The following is a 21,510-nucleotide window of genomic DNA, read 5'->3' on the forward strand; positions in this document are numbered from 1 at the left end:
AAGGTGTGTGGTATATAAACTATAGAGGCATCTCATTTACAATAGGTAATTTATCAAGGCAGCAGGTGGTGAGCTTGGACCCCAGCAGCCCTCAGCAATAAATATAAACACGTTGGAGCTGATTTAAGCGCACAGGTACACACATATGCAGAGACACGCATGGCAAGAGCACATATAGACATATTCAAAGGGACTTCCATTAACACACACAAAAGCTATAATTCCTTTATTGGAGTGTGTGGTCATGATTTAGGTGCTTTGCTGTCTTGATGTAGGCAGCACATAAAGAACTATAATCAATAATCCATATCTGTGTCATGAATGATTTGCTTTAACACACGCATGCATGCACAAACCCATAAACACATACGGCATAGAGTACATGCAGCTGTAACAAACTCACATTCAAATCAGTTAATTGTGCTATATCAGTTCTTCTTAACGTGTGTGTGTGTGTGTGTGTGTGTGTGTGTGTGTGTGTGTGTGAGAGAGAGTGAGAGAGAGAGAAAGAGAGAAATAAAGAGAGACTTATTTTTTGTCTCAAGAAACTACCGTATTTCCCGGACTACAAAGCGCACCTGAATATTAGCCGCACAAGCTAAAATCAGGGGAAAACCCTGTTTTGTACATACATTAGCCGCACCTGACTAAAAGCCGCAGGTGTTTCAATGTTGACTTATCATATGTAAGAGAATATGCACAAAAGGAATTGTCAGGAAAGAGATGGCTGTTTGGAGACACACCCCTTTTATTAATATTTTGAAAAACAAGTTATGGGTACATATTTGCACATGTAGTACATAACAGTAACCTACAGCACACCAGAAAAATAGATTCGGACTACCTTTTAGGCTCAGGTGCAGTGACACGGCTTTAACAAGAAGAAAAGTCAGTCATTCACCATCTTTCTCTTCTTCCTGCGCTCTAAAACCACCAAAGTCCTCTTCTCCAATGTCGGATACAAACAGGCTCAGGATGGCTTCGTCATCCACTCTCCGCTTCTCTCCTTCGTTATCACTTTCAAAACCAAAGAAATCCTCGTTGTCAGTGTCAGAGTCGAACACCCTCAGAAGGGCCGTGGCGGTGTCCTCCTCTCCATCATGCAGCAGTCCAGCCCTTCAAAATCCGTTGGTGATCGTGGATGTTTTCGCACTTTTCCACGCTGTCAGAATCCACCGGTGGAGTTGGGCATAACTTGCTTTTCGCAAGTTTATCGCCGCTCGTCATCCACGCCTCCCGCTGAATGCGTAGCGCTACTTTGAAGTTTGTTTTTCGCGCTACTTCGTACGGCACTACGTTGCCTGGCGGACGGACATGTGACTAACATACCACTCTTGAACCCCGATCCTTCCGCCAGGCAACGTAGTGCCGTACAACAGCGGAACAAACAAAACAAATCGTCTTACGATATGACAAAAATCATGGAAAATCCATAGAAAAGCCGCACCTGACTAAAAGCCGCAGGGTTCAAAACTTGTGCAAAAAGTAGCGGCTTATAGCCCGACAATTACGGTACATCAATTTTTTGTGATGGACATGACAACACTCAGTGCAGAACTGTACTGCTGTAAGGTAGCTTGAAAAGTTTCCACAGATACCATGTGAACCCTGAAACAAAACATTAGATATCTAATATATCTAACTGATTAGATATGGCAGGTTAGCTATGTAAATGTATTTTTTGTAGTTATCAGAAGTAAAAAGCCTTACTGCCACTCCAAGAGGAGTGCTAAAGTAACTATTTTAGCAACCATTCCACCTCAATAAGTGTATTTTCATTTCAGATTCTGTATCTTACACATTACATCAAGTTTGTCTTGTGCACTTGATAAAAACAGTAACTCAGTCAAGAAAGCAAATGTAATTTATTTAGAGCATTATGAGTACAAAGGGCTTTCCCTTTTTATCCACGCTGTCTTTCTTCTGTCTAATAAAAGGCAAATGGTACGAGCGTTGATCTAATAATAAATCACAAATATGGATATAGCTTATGATGGCACAACAACCCTGCAGAGAGAATGCAGCTAGATATGTTAAGATTATTAATAAAAACAGGGAATAGCGAGGAGAAGAAGGAAGGGTCGATCTGACAAAAGTATACATGAGGTTGAAAGAAAGAAACCAAGGAGAGAGTGTCTTTGTTTCTTTGTTTATGTCTGTTTAGGATGCAGACAACATTCTGCTGCTGGTTCACTTTGATCACTAGAGAGGTTTTCTGTACACACACACACACACACACACACACACACACACACACACACACACACACATAGGGGCATGCAATAAGTTATCCTTCAACAGGAAACAAAATGGGTGGGGAAAACCAGACTGTGTTCTCATATCTGACCATCTGGAAAAGACAAGGGTAGAGATAAATAGCAGTCATGTGTGTGTGTGTGTGAGTGTGTGTGTGTGTGTGTGTGTGTGTGTGTGTGTGTGCAGTTTGTTTGTCATGAAGTACATGCACAAAGTTAGCACAATCAAAGTATTCATGAGACAAAGTCTTATCACGTCTGACTGGGTGGGAGAAGCGAGCAGCAAATACTGACTCTGCTGCCAGTCTTTGTTTCTGATTTTCCTTCAGTCGTCTGTTCTTGTTCTCTTTCACTGTGTCTTTGATGGGTTTTTACATTTTCACATTTCAGCCACTGCTGTGAAAATTATTGTTAGCGCTCACTGTTAACACTAATGTTGTTAATTGCACACAATCTTTCCAAATCTCTATGAAATTTTGTCCAGTCTCCACTAAAGTCATAATTTCTGTGTGTGACAGCAACACGTTAATACCAGCCTCGGAGCAGTGCCTCCCAAAAATTGGAAATTGTCTCATTCCTACTGCATAATTTATCATGTAATGAAATGTGAAGTTCCCATCAACAGTGTCTAAGTCTCCAGGCCCTGTGGATATTGTTAATTAATTAGTATTTTTATTTATTATTTAACTCTTGTTGGTTTTGTCAATTATAGTAAAAAAGTCTTTCTCTCTCATCAGATCTCCCAGATGATCTCAGAAGTCTCCAGAGAGGGAATTACCGAAGCTGCCCTGAACCGCTACAACACACACTCGCCCTCACACACAAATTCATCATCACATACAAACTCTCCCTCTCACACTCCAGCTGCAACCACCACAGCAGCGACTGCCACCTCCGCCGCTGCCTCTTTCTTTGCCAGGTAAGATTCACTTTACGCACTGAGTGAAAGCCAAGAAGATCACCTCTCTCATCTGATCCATACACTCCACGAATCATTCCAACAAGCAGGCATTGTAATTAAACGTGATCAGGTGCAGTATTGAATTTCTCTCCAGAGCTGTAAATATATCTGAACATCTGCTGCGTTTGTTCTTTTGTATTTAAATTTGACTAAAGCACGGAAAGCCAGGGAATCTGCATACTCACAGCTAGGGCTGCCACGATTAGTCGACTAGTCACGATTACGTCGACTATCAAAATCGTCGACGACTGATTTAATAGTCGACGCGTCGTTTGAAGCTTTGTAAGATCCCAAAAGACGCATGAATAAGTAGTAGTATTTAAGAGTGTAATAACGGACTGAAACAGAAGATGGCAGCACTGCATGTACAAGGATGCCAGATGCCGTTAAACCCCGAAGAAGAAGAAGCTGTGTCCCACAATTCATAGTGTGGCCCAGCGCAGTTCAGAATCAGAATCAGAAACTTTATTGTCATTGTCATGAGAACAACGAAATTAAGAATGGTCCCCGATCATTGCATCATCCCTAGCAATATCAAAATATAAATAAAACAATAAAATTCAATAAATAAAATAGATAGAATACTTAAAATACTAATAAGATATAACAGTAAAACATTCACATACATTCCCACACACATGCTTCAGACCGTGCATAGATTAACACAAGAGTGGCGTGATGGACATTTTTTTGTAGTATTCAGATGTGTTATTGCAGTTGGATAACAGCTGTGTTTGAGTCTATTAGTCCTTGCTCTGATTGCCCTGTACCGTCTGCCTGAGGGCAACAGTTCGAACAGGGAGTGGCCAGGATGTGAGGTGTCTTTTATGATGTTTTGGGCTTTTTTAAAACAGTGGGCGTTGTGTAGAACTTCCAGTGTGGGGAGAGGGCAGCCAGTGATCTTTTGGGCGGTGTTAATGATCCCTTGGAGTGCTTTCCTCTGAGCCCCTGTGCAGCTAGTGTACCAGATGCATATGCAGTAAGTTAGAACACTCTCAATGGTGGCTCTGTAGAAGGACACCAGCAGTCTCTGTGTGATGTTATTCCTCCTGAGAATTCTCAGGAAGTACAGTCTCTGTTGGGCCTTTTTCAGCAGCTCGGAGGTGTTCACACTCCAGGAAAGGTTCTCCTCTATATTGACTCCCAGGAAGCGGAAGCTTGCCACCCTTTCTACACAGTCCCCATTTATGAATAGTGGTTGGATCTCTGCCTTTTTCCTTCTGAAGTCTATTATGAGTTCTTTGGTTTTTGAAGTGTTGAGGAGGAGGTTATTGGCCTTACACCATGACGTCAGCTGCTCCACCTCGTCTCTGTACGTAGACTCGTCTCCCTTGGAAATGAGCCCCACCACTGTGGTGTCATCTGCAAATTTCACAAAGATGTTGCTGTGGTGGCGAGGAGTGCAGTCGTGTGTGTAGAGAGAGTAGAGCAGTGGACTGAGCACACAGCCCTGGGGTGAGCCAGTGCTGAGACTCAGGGCTGAGGATGTGTGATGGCCAACTCTGACTCTCTGTCTACGGCCCGAGAGGAAGCTATTGATCCACATGCAGGTGCTGTATGGAAGCCCCAGGTCTTGTAGCCAGTTGCCAACAATGGCTAGTTAGTTTTAATATTACTCTTATTATTCTTTTTGGGTCACAAAATAAAGTTTAACATATTTTCATGCGATAATGTAGCTGTGTAAACCTCAAATATCTGCTCAGTTTATCAAGACACCACATTTTCAAAAGCGCTCCGACGTTTTCGGAGACATCTGTTACCCACTAGCTTGATAGTTAGCCGGGGTTCAAGGCTCACTAGAGCCCGTGAGAACACCGGACTCCCTGCAAATCGTTTTCAAAGCCACCGCTGTCTTTCGCTACTCAGGTTAAACACGATATATGAGTCACTTAGATAACGTAGAAATGTTATTGTTTGGCTTTTTTTTGTATTTTATTTATTCCTGAGTAAATCGGTTTGGCTGAGAAATAAAGTTATAGTTTTTACACAGCTGAATAAACGTCAAGCAGACAACTGATTATCAGAAGTGTGAGATGCTCGAGAATATACTCCGGTGTCCTGTTATATTTTAGATAGCAAGGAGCAAACGAGACTGAGTTTATTAAACTCCAACGAAACAATCTGCAGATTTCATTAAACTTTAATAAACTATCATCTTGTCTTTATTTTTAGTTAGCACATACCGTAAACACTTCAAGCTGTAAGCTAATGATATTTATATAAGAGCAGATGCATGCTGGTGCAATAAGCTGTACGTTTTACTTCCAATGGATGCATGATCTCATTAGTCGACTAATCGCAAAAATAATCGGTGACTAGTCGACTATCAAAATAATTGTTTGTGGCAGCCCTACTCACAGCACTACCGATCTCATTTAATCGCACAACCATCACTTTCTTGGGATTCAGTGGCATTTTGTAGAGTAGTAGATTTATTGTTGCACAGAAATGGCAAACTCATTAGTTCATTTATGCAAGTCTCATCATTTAGTTTAGTTTGTTCTGAGTTTAAAGGTCCAGAAATCCCCTCATTCAGGACGTCGCCTCTTTATTCTCAATTGGTTCAATGAAGCAGGAGGAATTAAAATAATGGGCTGAGAAATAATCTCATTGTAAGATAAAGGTGATGAAAAAATGGAATACTATTATACAGTATAATGCACAAAAGAGTACTCACTTATCTCTTGGTTGGGTTGTGTGTCTATCAACGATCCAGTCATCAGTCTTCGATGAACTGTGTAATCAAATCTGGAGAAATGCAGAGCAGCACAACATAAATAAGACACGGGTAATATGGGTAAATTATTGATGAAAAAACATGGCAAGCTCAAAATGAACGAGTAAATTATTCATGGGTGACACCGCACCATGAGTGTGTCACAGTGTCTGAAGCATTGCTGACATGTCGTATCTAATGAGCTGCCTTAAATCACATTTTAAATGATACTGATGGTTTTCCTTCTCACTCCCTCGCACGCGTCTTCTCCCCTCTAAATCTGCAGATAATGAAATGTGTGTGCCTGTGTTTGATATATAAGTGTCGGGCATCAGTGGTGCAGACATAATGCTGTCTATCTTTCAAAGCACTAGCAACCGGTCGTAAATTGTACTGGAAGACACCCAAACACATGCACGCGCTCCCTTCTTTGACCCCATGAACTGCCGAGTATCAAGGCCATATTACACAAACCCACGCACATCTGGTTGACATTACAAACATAAAGCCAGCTGTCTTTGGTCAATTTATGAGCGTGAACCTTGTAAGTGAAAGAATCCAGTTTGTTTAATGGTTTGCCGGGATGTGTTTGTAGATGTCAGTGTCAGTGGGTCTGTTTTATTTGTGTATTTTGTGTCTGTGAAGGAATTCGGTTTAATTGGCAGAGAAATACCAATGTGCTCACCTGGTGTCACCTCTGATTTTTGACTCTGTGTGTGTTTACCTTCAGTGGATGCAGCCATGCAGTGGTGGTAAATCCTTTGCCTATCTTGGTCTTTACTCTCAGATGTGAACTGCATACAGACACTCTTATCAGACACACAGACACGCACACACAGGTATACACGCACACAATTTCCCCCTTGCTCACTGTCTGCACATGGCAAAATCCCTGTGTCCGCTATATCTCCACTCACCTGATCCCCTATCTTCCTTCAGGCTCCTCTTTCTGTCGCCTCTCTTTTTTCTCTCCCTTAATTGCTCTCTTCTTCCTCTATCCCCTTCCTTCCTCTCCTATTGTTCTTTCACAACTCTCCTGTTCTCCCCGTTTTATTAACAGTTTCTCAGTTTCTACATTGACATACAGTGACATTCTACATTCCTTTACCTTTGCTAATGTGCATGTGAGTAATATCTTTCATTAGTAGCAATCTGTCTGTGAATATGTCACACTCACGCAGTAGCACTACATCTTCCCTGTGCTGCATTGTCCCCAGAGGGTTGCTGGGCCAGAGGATAGAGACATGCGGTGGTGTGTGCATGCTCTTAGTCACTGGGGGAAGGGAGTTTCTATCAGTGAAGGAATTTTTTACTGCATGCTCCGGGGATTGGATCTTTGGGGATTTTGGCTGGCTGTGTGTGTGTGTGCTGGAGGTAGCCGATTAAATGAATAGGTCCCAGGTGAATTGGTGAATTGGTAGGGCGTTGTTATTTTGGATGGAGGATAGCAGTGAGACTGGGGGGGGGCTGTCTCATTTACATCTCACTATCTCTCTTCTGTATTCTTTAAAAAGAAGTGCTCCATCAAATGATAACTGGGGACCAATTAGACATCACAATGGTAGATTGATGATTAAAATATGAGTATAGTGGTAAACAAATTAACATATCAGCTGTCTCACTTTGGGACCACATTTTATGGTTTCTGTTTTGCTCGTGTGTGTTTTAAACTTTTATTTTGACATATGGAGGAAGAGGCCTATTTGCTCTAAAGTGTCGTCACTAGCCCACATTCTTGCCTTTCATTCCTTCCGTTTAAGGCCCGACAGCTTGCAAACAGTGATTTAACACACCATATTATTAACACACTGAAACGAGGCGTAGTGCTAAAACTCTTTATATGTCCTTCAGGCAAACAAAGACTTGATGAGCTAATGAACTAATAAGCAGTGTATGACCTTGGAAACCTCTATAGACCTTTATGTAAAATGCATTTTTTTCTGTGTAGCAGAAGCTACATATTCTTCATTTCATAGCTGAAGGTGGGCATTTTAACAAAGGAGGCTTTGGTTGCTTGGTTAGGAGACACAATACAGAAGAGCAGCAGACATCATAAATTCATTCATCATCTTTCCATTGACCTATACAAATGAACTGACTTGACTTGTCTTCATGTCTTGACTTGAACACAATGTGTATTGATATTTTATAATGCAGCCTTGCGTGCTAATACAGTCGCCTGGGTTAGTCATCTAAAGCAACAGACAGTGCATGCAGGGTAGAGTGGGTGGAGCGAGTGTTAGGGTGATTTGTGACAGAACGATAGCAGCAAGGGTGAAAGGGAAGGTTTACAAGATGGTACTGAGACCTGCTTTGATGTATAATTTGGAGATGGAGGCACTAATAAAAAAAACAGGAGGCCAAGCTGGAGGTGGCTGAGCTGAAAATGTTAAGGTTTTTATTGGCAGTGACCAGTATGGACACGATTAGGAGTGAGTATATCAGAGGGAGAGCTCAGGTGGTGAGAGGCAAGGCTGAGATGGTTTGGACATGTGCAGAGGAGGGATGGTGGCTATAATGGGGAAACAATGTTGAACATGGAGCTGCCAGGCAGAAGGACAAGTGGAAAAGCCACAGAGGGTTGGTGTGACAGAGGACAATGATAGGCTGATATAGAAGAGGAGAGTCATCTGTGGCAACCCAAAAAGGGAGCAGTCAAAAGAAGAAGAAGAAAAAGATGTGCAAAAAGAAGTGATAATACACTGCAGATTATATGGCAATGTCTTAATTGAGAGCAAGGAGTGTGTCAGTCGTGGATTGCATGTACGTGTCAATAGATAACGTCGGTAAAGCCAGTCTCCTGTCCCTCTTAGCCAGTGCTCTCACACTTTCGCCATCGCTCTCTGTCTCTCCCTGTATCGTCTTCTACTGACAGCCTGCTAAAAAGAATGTAATTAGCCACTCAACCAACAACACAGTCAGAGGGACAGCAGCCATAAATCAGCTGTGTGTGCATTTCAATTGAAAGTTTTTGTAGTTGTGTGAAAGGAAGGGGGTGAAAAAAGCAAAAGCAGCAGCATGTTATTAGCTGGGCTGTTTGTGACCTGTGCTGCTTTTTAACAAGGGACCTAGAGGATGAGAGGCATGGGTGGCTGAGAGAATCAATACATGTGAGGAAGGCTGAATGGATGGTGGGATGGATGGGTGGCTATATAGAGGGCAGAGAATAAGACAGCAAAGCATGAAGGATAAAAAATAATGAGAGAGGAATAAAATAAAGGGTAAGGTATAGGGAATGGTTTAGAGCGAGCGGGATTGAAGTAATAGGAGGGAAGCGAAAGCCGGAGAAGAGTGGAGGAATTAAGGTAATGGAAAAGAGGATGAAGGGATGTAACAGCTGATGGATGGAAAACAAGTGCCCTTCACTTTAGGGTTAGATCGAAATAGATCCACTTAGACAAATCCCAGGCCACTTGTCATTAAATGGCACCAGTTAGGTGGCGTGTCCACCATGCTTCAGTTGTGCCACAGATTAAACTAGTCAGGGTGAGAGGATATAATAAGAGGGTAATAGCACTGATACAAACATGTCAATAGATGCATGTGTGCATTTTGAAACTGATGTGGCTGGAGGATTTAAGGGATGCATTATAAAAACAGTCAAAAAAAAGAAAAGAATTAAGAATAAATCCTTTGTCCAAGAAGCAGCCCTTTCACAAATGAGCATTTAGGCACAGAAGAAGAAAAAAAAAGTTCATCTGCGAGCACTGTGTGTTACAAGTAGGCAGCAGAGTAACCATGCATAAATCCATCATTGTCGTGTCGCATCCTGCAACTCATCCAGCTTCTTCTTACAGTTGTTTTCCTGTGAAAATTACAAGATAGTTTTCCCCCCAAAAAATCATTTTATGCCACCATATAAACAGAATGGATCCACAGTTTTGAGTCCATTATTACTTTTATCACACAGTAAATCATTTTATGTAATCTTCTGCATTTTACACGGGCAGTACACTGTTATATTGATATCATGAGAAAACCTGTAATTATTTATGATTGCATTTGCTGTAGTATGTAAGCTTAACTTTCACACAGTGTAAAACCAATTAGGAGTCTTCTCATGGAGGTTTATTGCAAACAGTATGCATTCACACACATATTCAAAGTCAGGAACACAGACACACAGCTTCCCACCCAAATCTCCAGGGAGTTAGTCAAATGGTGAAATGCTTCATCGTTCTACGGGTCACCGAATCTCTCCTCTCTCTCTCAGTCTCTCTCTTTTCGCTGACTCTCCCCCTTGCTCTCATTTCTGTAACCTGCCGCAGTTAATTGAAAGCCAATGGTGTGAGAATATGGCTCTTTGACAGAGAGCGTGCCAGAGTGCAAGGTCTCTCATTCTCTTTTTCTCTCTTTTTATTATCTTGGAAATATATATGAAGATAGATTGAATAAAAACTGAGCAGAAATCTCTGCCTGTGGCCCTTTGGAGGTCTTTAATTTGTATCACATTATTAATGCTGTTAGGTAATCTGCCAGTTTCAGTTGTGGCTTGTTGAATTGAAGTTAAAGAAGCAAAAGCTCAAACTCAAGAATTTCTTTCTTTACTAATCCAAATGTAGATCACGTAAATCACTCGAGCACATTTTTGCTTGGAGACTTGCTCAGTTTTCTCTCAAAATGACTCTCACATAACCTCTCTTCTGCCTTTAAGCTCAGCCCAGGTTATATTGAAGCTCTTTGGCTTTAGAAAAATATACTAAATATACATCTGCATTAGGAAATATGAATATGTAGAACAGGTCTTTTGCACAGGACTCTGACCAAGTAGAAACAGTTATTTGACAGAGATTGGTGCTCATCAGTTGTTAATAATGACGTAATTACATTCATTATAAATCAGCAAACGTATATTTTCAAGCTAAATTTATTCAGATAAACAATTTGACTTGATTTGACGCGACTGTCTTGACAAAGACGAAAAAACGAGTGAAAGTTGCTGTGCTTCATATAGAAATCCAGACTGTTATATATGTATATGAGGTATTTCTGCTAGGAAATGAAGCATGAGAGGAGTGTTAGAAAAGTTTCAGACGAGAAACAATTGTTCTGAAAGAAGCAGACAGGTAGAAAAATGAGAGCAAGAGCAGAAGTAGAGGAGAAAGAGAGTGAAAGTGAGATTTAGAAGTTTAGAAGTTAAAGCTACAAACGAGAGGAAAGAGGAGAGGAGATAGAGTATATATAAATATAATTTCTGGTGGCTTCTTTTGAGCTGAATGCCGCAGGGAATTGTGTAGCAAGAAGGGAAATGAACCACTCCCCATCCAGATGCTGCTACATATGTAAACAGCAATGTGAATATGCTTGTGTGTACATGTGTTCATGACTTTGTGTGTGCATGAGCTGAAGGATATCGGTTGGGTTTTGCATATTTGTTTTACTTTGGATCAGGATGTGTGCAGAGTCACACTGTATGTGCATGCATGCGTGCCCCCATCCCTCCTCTCCTTTCACCATCCATCTCCTGAAAATATTTGCTGTTTGTTTTGACTTTGTCACAGTGTAGTTTAAGCATAATAATGTGACAGGTTGACTGCTGTCTCTCCTTCTCTTTCTTCCTTTTGTTCTCTGCTTTTCTCTCTCTCAGAGCTGCTCAGAAGTTGAGCTTAGCGTCCAAAAAGAAGAAGCAGAAGACGGCTGCGCTCACAGCTACAGTGACATCATCGCCATCATGTGACCCACCCCTATTTCCCACCAATTTTAGCTCCACCCTGTTGATGGCTCCTCCCCCAGCTCCACCTTGTCTCCTCCGTGCAGCAAACAAGATCAAAGATACTCCTGGACTTGGAAAGGTAACAGTAAAAGAATGTAGTGTGGTCATAAAGGGAAGGAAATGGTCAGCAACAACACTCAGATAGCGTGTAGTGTTTGAATGACGCTTAGTTGGTACTACAGGGTATAGAGTGTGCCAAGGAAATATTCCCCAAACCACTACCTGAGCTCTTGATAGAAGATTTGAATCAAGCATGTAGTTTACGATTGTGGCTTAAGAGTTGGGAGTTCGTCTTGTAATCAGAAGGTTGCCGGTTCGAGCCCCGGCTTGAACAGTCTCGGTCGTTGTGTCCTTGGCCAAGACACTTCACCCGTTGCCTACTGGTGGTGGTCAGAGGGCCCGGTGGCGCCAGTGTTCGGCAGCCTCGCCTCTGTCAGTGCGCCCCAGGGTGGCTGTGGCTACATGTAGCTTGCCATCACCTGTGTGTGAATGTGTGGATGATTGAATGTGTAAAGCGCTTTGGGGTCCTTAGGGACTAGTAAAGCACTATACAAATACAGGCCATTTACCATTTTACACCAAATTCTGACCAGACCATCTAAACGTTGCAGCTGAAATTGAGACTCATCGGACCAAGCAAAATTTTTCTGTCCTATTGTCTGAATTTGCTGGGCCTGTGCACATTGTAGCCTAAGTTTTCTGTTCTTATCTGACAGGAATGGCAGCGGTTGTGGTCTTCTGTAGCCCATGTGCTTGAAGGTTCAGTGTGTTATAGTTAAATGATGCTTTTCTGCATACCGTGGTTTCTGTCACTACTGTCTTGTACCACTCTGTCTGTAAACTCTACAGATGATTGTGTGGGGGGCCGTTTCCAGTAGGTTAGCAGATCATGAAGCACTGAGAGCAGCCCATCTGGCACCAACAACTATGATCAAAGCCACTTAAATGACCTTTTCTTCCCCAATCTGATGCTCGGCTTGAGCTTCAGGAGATTGTCTTCATGCCTAAATGCAGTTTCTTTTAGGTCACATTCACTAGAAGGTCCCAGGGTATTGTGCACAGTCATAACATCCATCTCTCAACAGTCAAGTGAGGAAGAGCAGAGACAACAAAATGCTTAATGAACTGTAATAATAATAATACCAGCCCACCTACACTAACAGCATTTACTTGTTATATCTTTATTGGGGATGCATCGGGACCTATTAGTGATTACATTACAAAAGATATGCAGTGAATGTGTCCCCGACCACCTTGGCAAGTGGTTTAAGCGATCACATCACAGTCCATTTTGCAGATTGTTTACACTTGTATTTAGTGCTTCCCACTTGTGATCTGATTGCCCAAAACAAAAAAAGGGTCAGAGATCCCAGGGGAGGTATTTGTAAGTATTAATTTTCTTTTTTTTTCATGTTTAGTTGCATTGACATTTGTGTTGGCAACTGTAAAACGATCTGGTTTTAAGAGCTAGTTCAGTCCTCAAAGTATTCAAATTTGATCAAATATTAAGCTGCTGTATTTTATCGTGACCTTGCCTCATTTATCTAAATGTGTCTACTGGCATGCGTGTGTGTGTCTCCTCTGCTGTAACATACCAAAATGTAACCTACCGGTTACCACGGTAACACATATCAGGCTGACAAAAGTCATCTGTCATTGTTGCCAGCATGGTATGTGTATGTGTGTGCGCACATGTGTGCATTGTGGATGCAGTAGAGGGGGCAAACACACACTCGGTTCTCAAGTGTGTGCAATATTGATCGTCCATGTAATGAGTTTTTAGTGCCCCCTCCTCCACAGTTTGAGTGAGAGGCGTGTATGTGTGTGTCCTTCCTGCTAGAAAATGAATGACTATGGAGGACAAAATCAGACATCAAGCAGCAGTGTCCATTACCACACGCAGAGAAAGAAAGAGACCCCACTTGTCCCATTGTGCTTTTGAGTGTGCGCTCACCAGACACAAGCATAAAATCGGTGTGCAGCACAACTGGATGTGCATATTTTTTCTACCAGGTCTTATCTGTTTATTAATCTGTTATACATTTGTGCATGTGTGACATAATTTGTAGGATGATGCAGGTGTAGGAAGACAGAAAGGAGGGTTATAAATGCCTTTACCAAACCAGGGACCTTCAATAATGTGCCATGGGCTGAAACCATTTGGGCACTCTGCCATCGTGTCATTTTAACTCTGTGTGACATTCATATCAAATACCAGATGAGACCCAAGCCCAGTGTCTCAAGTCAGTTCCATTACATTTATAATGAGGCAATAAAATTTTACTTTGCGAAATTAATGCAGGATACTACTTACACCCATTTAGTCAGAAAAACCATAAAATACTGAGAACTCGAACCCTTTCCTACAGTCTAAAATTCAAAAACTCTCAGTACTGTGGTATTCTCATTTCTCGTCTTTGGTATCAAATAAAAGATGGGAAACACCAATAATTAAAAAGAAGCTTTCTCTAAACTTTAAAGATAAAAATATAAAAATATCTAAATATATAATTTTTAATTCTTCTAACTGATTATTTTGTGTTCTCTGTTTTCTACTTTGTCCCTCCTTTGAATCTTTCTCTCTGTTTCTCTCCATATGGAGATGGCAGATGTCTTCTCAGTTGTCAAGGAGATGGATTCATGCTCACATATTTACAGCCATAGTCACAAACATAACAAATGATTATAAGATCGACCCCTGAACAGAAGCCTCATACAAAGTGTACATCAGAAAGCACGTACACCAAAACCTTCTTCACAGCCTCTGTGACATTTTTTTATATGCTCAATATATTTTCTGCCATTTCACCCCACTTTGATATTCTTTTACCTCATGATAGATGTGTACAAACTGTGTTCTATTACAACTAATTTAAACCAACTATGAGCCCCCTACCACATACAGTATGTAGGGTTTCTTCTGTTGTGAAATACCTTTCCTTAAGGTGTTTAGTGGGGCTTTCACAAGAACAATTTTTTACAACAAGATTACTGCTGCTAAATAAATAAATGAACAAACAAACATAATGGTATTAATGCAATATCTCTAAACTATTAAAAATATCTCATGGTTTATTGTTTTCTCTTGGGACTTAAGTTACACTCAAACTACAAGTGCAGGAAGATGCAAACAGAGTCAGTCAGCAGCAGATAGACATGCCATCATCATGTGATGTACTGGTTTGTTCACTCCACATTTTTGAGGGTTGTTTTTTTTGGAGCCATATTTAGATGGGAAGGCTGTACAAGTTTATTACACAAGTTCGGATACCTTCTAATAAGTGCTGAAGCAACAGACTAATGAAATGCTAGCATTTCGAATCAAAACCGAAGCACAAACTGCCACAGTTATTTGATTTGATTTATTTAATAACAATTTTAAATGTGTATTCACTCACTTGAGCCAGCCTTAAGTGGTCACGAGATGAAATGCAGTATTAAGCACTGCCATGCTGGCTAGAAGATAATTCCTCCCCATCACTAATACAGCCAACCACTGCAAAATCGTTAGTGTTTCTGTAGGTGGTATGACCTGGAGGGGAGTTGTACTGAAGTCTGAGGTGTACAAGGTGAACAGGAATAGAGACAGAGCAGTCTTCTGTGGACCTCCTTTACCATCAGAAACATGCCACTGGAAGAACAGTGATTACTATTAGAAACCTGTATCTATTCCTGGAGCTCTACAATCAGACTACCTGCTTTGATTCAACTCTGATAATCTATTAGATCAGTGTCCACCGTATACTTACTAAGTTTGCACCAGGAGATAGGAGTTAGCTTAGCTCAGGATAAAGCAACAGAGGAGGAGAACAATTTCTCATAACCAAGAAAATGAATGGAAGTTGAACCACAAGTGTTTGACTTACATCTTAGTTTCCATACACATGAAACAACCAATTCTGTGTTTTTTGCAAAGATAAACCTCTTTTCTCTTATCTGCTTTTTTGTTTAGGATAAAAATGGGTTATAAAAAAAGAAGGAAAATGGTACAAAAGCAAGGCAATATTCTAATATTTGGAGTATAACAAGCCTCTCCTTTGAAATTAATTGCAGCTTGCCAAGACCTAATCAAACATACAGTCATTCATACAGTCACACACTAACAAACACACACACACTTGCGTGCACACATGCTCACGCAAACATATGGGAAGAAAATGGCTGTGGTGACATTTCTCTAGTAAAAATGTCACCTGCGGTGGGGGTTGGTTCCCTGCTGAAATGGCATTTGCACACATTCACGCTCACACATGGGCTTGCATGCTCACATATTCATGGGATTATAGTGTACAATGAAAGCTGTCAAGGAAGCAGCATAGCCCCTGGTGGAAACGTATACGATACATCCTGCAGAATACATGGGCCTGCCCGTGAGTGTTATGGGGGGTTAGTGTTCTCCCCGATGTTAATATGGCACCAAACAGATTGAGACATCACATTTAAGGCCAGGGGAAATCAACCTGTGCAGGTCAGAAGTACGTGTGTGCTGCAGAAAGAAAGACAGAGAGAGGGGTCCGGCTTGCTCTATCTAGGGATGTCATATTGTTTCTATACACGGTGCTTCTGTACATGTTGGTAAGCTCCATCTCATTTTAATCAAATCAGTCTGTTGGGAACTTTCCATTCAGAGCACTAACAGCAAGGAGAGATGTATATCGGTAGGAAATTAAACTATATATGCTTTATCACTTAGGAAACAATCTATAGAGTACACTGACATTCAGCAGAGACTGAAACATTATCATCTTTGAAGCTGTCAGATGAAAAGCAAAGATAAAAAATTGCAGAGGAGTTCCAGCGATTGGATAAAAAGGATTTTCATCTATAATTAAGAAAGATAAGTTACACTAAAAAGACTTTCTATGCATCTTAAATTGACTATCCAAAATTAGTTTTATAAGCTGTGAGTTTCATGATGGATTTATCACCAGCTGTCATCAGAAGTGTCGTTTAGCAGTTGAGATAAGCTAATGCTTGTATCGCTGCTAGATTATGGAATCATAATTCTCCACTTCTAAACTGCGTGCATTCGCTGTCTTTTTAGTTTTCGGGAAGAATCTGAAAATATTGGACCTTTTCTTTTTTTTGTTTTTGCAGTCGAGTCTGGAGAAAATATTCTTGTGTGTCATATGTCTGTTTCCTTAGCCACGTGAGCAGCATTCAAAGCCGTACTGTTACTCTTAGAAATACATGAGTATGTCACAGTTGCCCCAGGGGTACATATCCTCTTTTGAGCTGCCTATTGCACTTCATTCACAGTTTTATATGTGATCTACATAGAGTTACCTGAAGAAGGATAAGAAATTTTATTAGAAGTGTTACAAAGGCTAATATGGGAAGCTTTCACTTGTCTACTCCTTCCCCGTCTCTAACCCATCTTCGTCTCATCTCTTATCTAGTGAAGGAAAAGCCTTATCTTATTCCCACTTTTATATCTACTCTTCTCTGTATCTGAATGACAATGAAGGACTGAGATTTTTTTTCCTTCTCTTTAATCTCTGTATCCAGCATTTTGCACATGTGCTCACTCACAGATTGTGAGTTGACCTTGGGGTGAAATGATAGTCCGACAGCTAATCAATTTTTAATAGCAGCCACGATTCCCCACAGGCCACAAACTGTGTTCGTCTATGTCATGAGTAAGCACGTGGAAGCGCATTTCCGTGGGCCTTTGCATGTCTTTGCACCTATCTGAGTGTCCGGGCTTTTGTATCTAGGTGAGTGAGTCTGTTATGGGAATCCAGTACAGTATCCACTTTGTTCCACCTACTAGCTGAAATATTAATGCTGTCAGTATTGGCAAGCCTGAAGAACGCGAGACTCAGACACACACACACACAAACCCACACAGTTAGCATGGGTGTATAACACTCTCGAGGCTATATAATTTAAATTGATGTGTCTTAAATTTGATGATAGACAAGAGAGCCAGTCAGGTAATTCCTTTCCTCAGTAAGAAACGTTCATTTTTACTCCTGACGGATCAATTTTTTATAAGAAATGCTTGACACACAGCATATTAGATGAATGTTCTCCTCATGCCTGTGCAGGTTTTTTCCCCAGGAAACACAATTTCACAATTTCATCAAAAAACATGATGCCGGGTTTGGCAAAGGATACTTTTAAAGAGTCCTTTTTTCCTGGTTCAGTGAAGCTTACAAGCAGTAATATGACCATTAGAAAGCATATGTATCAGCTGCTATGAATAGTGACTGTCACCCAAGAGCGGTATCGTCCTTCAGTGTTTCATAATGTTTGTAAATATGCAAGTGATTTCTAGTTTAACTTTGTCCCTAGTCAAATATTAAAATAATTAATTAAAATAATCTAACATTGGTATCATATTAAAATGCACATAAGATAATATTGTAAATAATACAACAGCAGTAACGAAATCATTGAAACTCCAGCACAGTAGCTTGTGTTTAATGCACTGTAACAGCAGAAGGTGGAAAGAATAATAAGACAATGAATTAGTAAGCAGCAACCTGCAATCACATTGTGGCTACTACTGCTATGCTAAATGACAGAGCAGTGCTTTTTGATCCTGTTGTTAAGCTATGGCTCAGTCAGAGTCAGATAAACTTAATTTATCCCCAAGGGGCAAATTCCAAAAATTGCTACATTTTATGTAGAAAGAGAAATTTTGGAGAAGTTAAAAGCGTGTTGTAATTCCTCTGTGGCCCATAAGCTAAATAAAGCAGTAAATGTTCTTTAGGTACCTGCACCACAGGCACCTAAAGAAAATCCAGAAGTGCCTAAAGGTGAACATAGAAGTCTTATGTGATTCCAAAACATTAAATTGCTTCATTATTTCACAGTTTCTGGTACAGCAGAGCTCATTTATGTATATATCAAACCTCAGGGTTGTAATATCTCGGCAGTACATCCAAAAGAGAACAGCTAACATGAATGTTCTGAGTCTGCGAGCCGAGGTGAAATGAATAAATTAGTTCAGATTAGAATTGATTGAAGCCTGAACTTTCTGTTCCTATATTGTACTTGTATCGCTCTCTTTGTACATGTGTTTGCACAAATGTCTGTTTCTGCAGTCTTAGGGAACCAATTAGAGCTCAGTCTCAGTCTCTTATTGATTTTCCGGCCAATAGCGATGAAGCTCTGCTGTAAGGGGGCTATCGAGCAATGGTCTCTAAGCTCAGGGTTAGTTGTTTAATTCCTTTCCTTAAATTGGCTCAAAGACTTAATTGTGGTATTTAAAGTGGAGGATCAGGAAGACCTGTGAAGGCCAGTTTTCAGAAATATGTCCTCTTCTTTCTTTTCTCTGTAAATGTGAATCAAACATAAACTCTGACACGTTCGAAAGATGTTCAACCATTTAAGAATTTCTGTTTCAGGATAAAAAAAGAGCAAAGTATTGATGACGTTTAAGGTAAGGAAAGGCGAGCGAGATGAGATGAGAAAATGGAGTGGGCTGAGATATTGAGCATTATGATTTTTTTTTTCAAATAAAGAGACACCGAAGACAGTAGATGGTTTTCCGTCTTGCAAAAGGGAATAACAGACAGAGCAGGATAAAGAGAATATTTAAGGTGAAAAAAGAAGAGAGGAAGTGAGGGTTGCTTCCAAAGAGGGAGATGGACAGAGTTTGAGAGCACCGTGACAGCCGCGTTAGTGTCTGGAGAGTCATTAGTGACCCATTTCTCTCTCAGGCTACATCTTTCTTTCTCTCCCTTCTTTTTCATTAAACAGAGCAAAGAGCCCATTAGCTTTGTGTTCCTCCTGCAAATCTCATATTGGCTGCGCCACATTTATTGATTCACCAGAGCGAGTAGTCCAAGGATCCTCTGAGATTATTGTGGGTGTGGGTTTTTATAAAACATGCAGACAAATGATTTCACTACAGAGCTCATCTCAGATTAAATGCCTTAAACTGAGTGCTGAGCCCAAATGTTTCTGAAAAACAAAGCTGGTGATTAAAAGTTGAACTACACTGTATGTAGTGGTACAAAGGGACCTTAATTATTGTGGTATATTTTTTATATTTTACTTAGAAATAGTTTCCCTCTTGATGTTCAACATCATTACTGCAGAGCTTTTTATTGTTGGTATAAAAGGTAAGTGAGGTTAATGGCCCTTGGTGGGTCTTGCGATTTCATTTAATCTTTTGAAAAACATATAGGAACATCATTTTGGCCCCACTTATACCTCAGTCTCACACACATACACGCATACATGAACACCTTCCACACTCTTGGACATGAGGAGGAAATGGGCTCTTAGGGGGGAAGACTTTATGAGTTACGCCTTGTAAAGCATGCGTTGGTGAAATCCTTCCCCCTAGGCTCTTACTCATGTGATGGGCTCTTTTATTGGGGTCAGGAGAGGGCTTAGTACTGAAGCTAAGACTGTGTGGGAGAGATTGAGCTTGTGTGTGTTGTAGGTATAGATGTTTATTTATTTATTTGATTTGATTTTTTTGGCACAAACATTAACCCAACTTTAAGGCTCAGTATGTTCAGTTTTCTTAAGGTCATCAAACGTTACACATTTATTGCATTTGGTATCTCGCTTCATTTCACGCCCTCACCTATAGACAGGCTTTAAGGTTTAACCACATGTGCTATTAACTTCATATGAGAAAGCTGGTAACAGCCACACTCTTTGATCGACACTCACAAAATTGGTTGAACCGACTCTTAAAAGGTCTGTGGTCATTTGGTGATGCAACCGAGAGAAAGCCTGGCAGCGTGCTTTTATTTTTAATAAATCGGGGTGGGTTTGTTCAGTCTAACATGACTTTGTTCTGATTACTTTTAGCTCTTTCACCCTTGGCTAAAAGTTATTATTTAAAAAAATGATAGCAGCAGAAATAACCTCCCTTGGCAGAAAATTTACTTTATATGGGTAAGGTTGATATTATCTCACAGCACAGAAATGTAATGGATGACAATTTTCACTTGAAATTTTTTAATTTTTTGAAATTTTCACAGCCAGGGACCCCTACTTAGCGTGCTAACACACTTATTAGACCACCTGGCAGAAAATTACAATTTTTATATGAAACAAAGCCATGGCATGATGAAGGTTTCGTGCTTTTCAGCATGCTTTTATTAACTCTAACGGTTGCTGTCACGCTACACACACAGCTGCAGCTTTTCAGCTCGTAGCTGAGCACTCCACTACCAACAACACCATGACAGGGTCCAGTTCACAGTTTAAACCCGGCGATTGCGGCATGACACCGGCATGATTGCGGATGCCGCTCAGGTGCGTCCGCTCGCCTGCAGTGGCACTGCAGACCACGCCCCGCCACATATTTTTAGAAATCTGTTAAAAATTATATTATTTGTTAGGCAAATAACAAACTGAAAACAAACCTAACTAACCTCTTTGTCTAGAATTCCTTCTTAAGGTTCAGTGTCTTACCTAAATATACGTTGACATGCAGACTGGAGTGGCCAGGGAATCTATCCATCCTGCTTCTGATTGGTAAACAACCTGTTCTACCTCCTGAGCCACAGCTGCCCAACTAAAGACCTTGTGCATACTGCTGGGGTTACCATTATAGTAAAAAAATATATTTATATATATATATATAGTTTGGTAATTACCAACACTGTTAATTTAGAGAACCTGTGGCATGAACCTGGTAGTCGTTTAAGCACCGCACATAAATGCATTGTTGACTTTACTTGTAGTAAGCTAATACTCAGCAGGATTTGGAGTTTTGGGGATTACTGTGTGATGGGTAATCCCATGGTTACGTTTAACTGAAAGCACACTTCAGGCGATGATTCATCTGTGCTAACAAGCACAAACAGACAAATGATTTCTCTCCTGCTCTGTCTCCCTCACAGGAGCCACATCTTTTTCATGTGTCCGGCACCTTTGTGCCTCGTAGATA

At 40.7% G+C, this 21,510-nt stretch overlaps 1 protein-coding gene across 2 annotated transcripts in view; it reads left to right on the forward strand.

The window, feature by feature from the left end:
- Positions 1-21,510, forward strand: part of kif26ba (kinesin family member 26Ba) — a 100,281-nt gene that overhangs the window by 42,302 nt on the left and 36,469 nt on the right. For both annotated transcript variants that reach the window (XM_085267510.1, XM_085267515.1), the window contains exons 4-5: positions 2,993-3,174; positions 11,520-11,724. In XM_085267510.1, coding sequence (XP_085123636.1) covers positions 2,993-3,174; positions 11,520-11,724 — 387 coding nt within the window. The remainder of the gene's footprint in view (positions 1-2,992; positions 3,175-11,519; positions 11,725-21,510) is intronic.

The sequence above is a fragment of the Mchenga conophoros genome, linkage group LG1 (assembly GCF_057382185.1).
Source record: "Mchenga conophoros isolate Kocher_MC1m ecotype Shallow Benthic linkage group LG1, M_conophoros_male_GT1.1, whole genome shotgun sequence".
NCBI lineage: Eukaryota > Metazoa > Chordata > Actinopteri > Cichliformes > Cichlidae > Mchenga > Mchenga conophoros.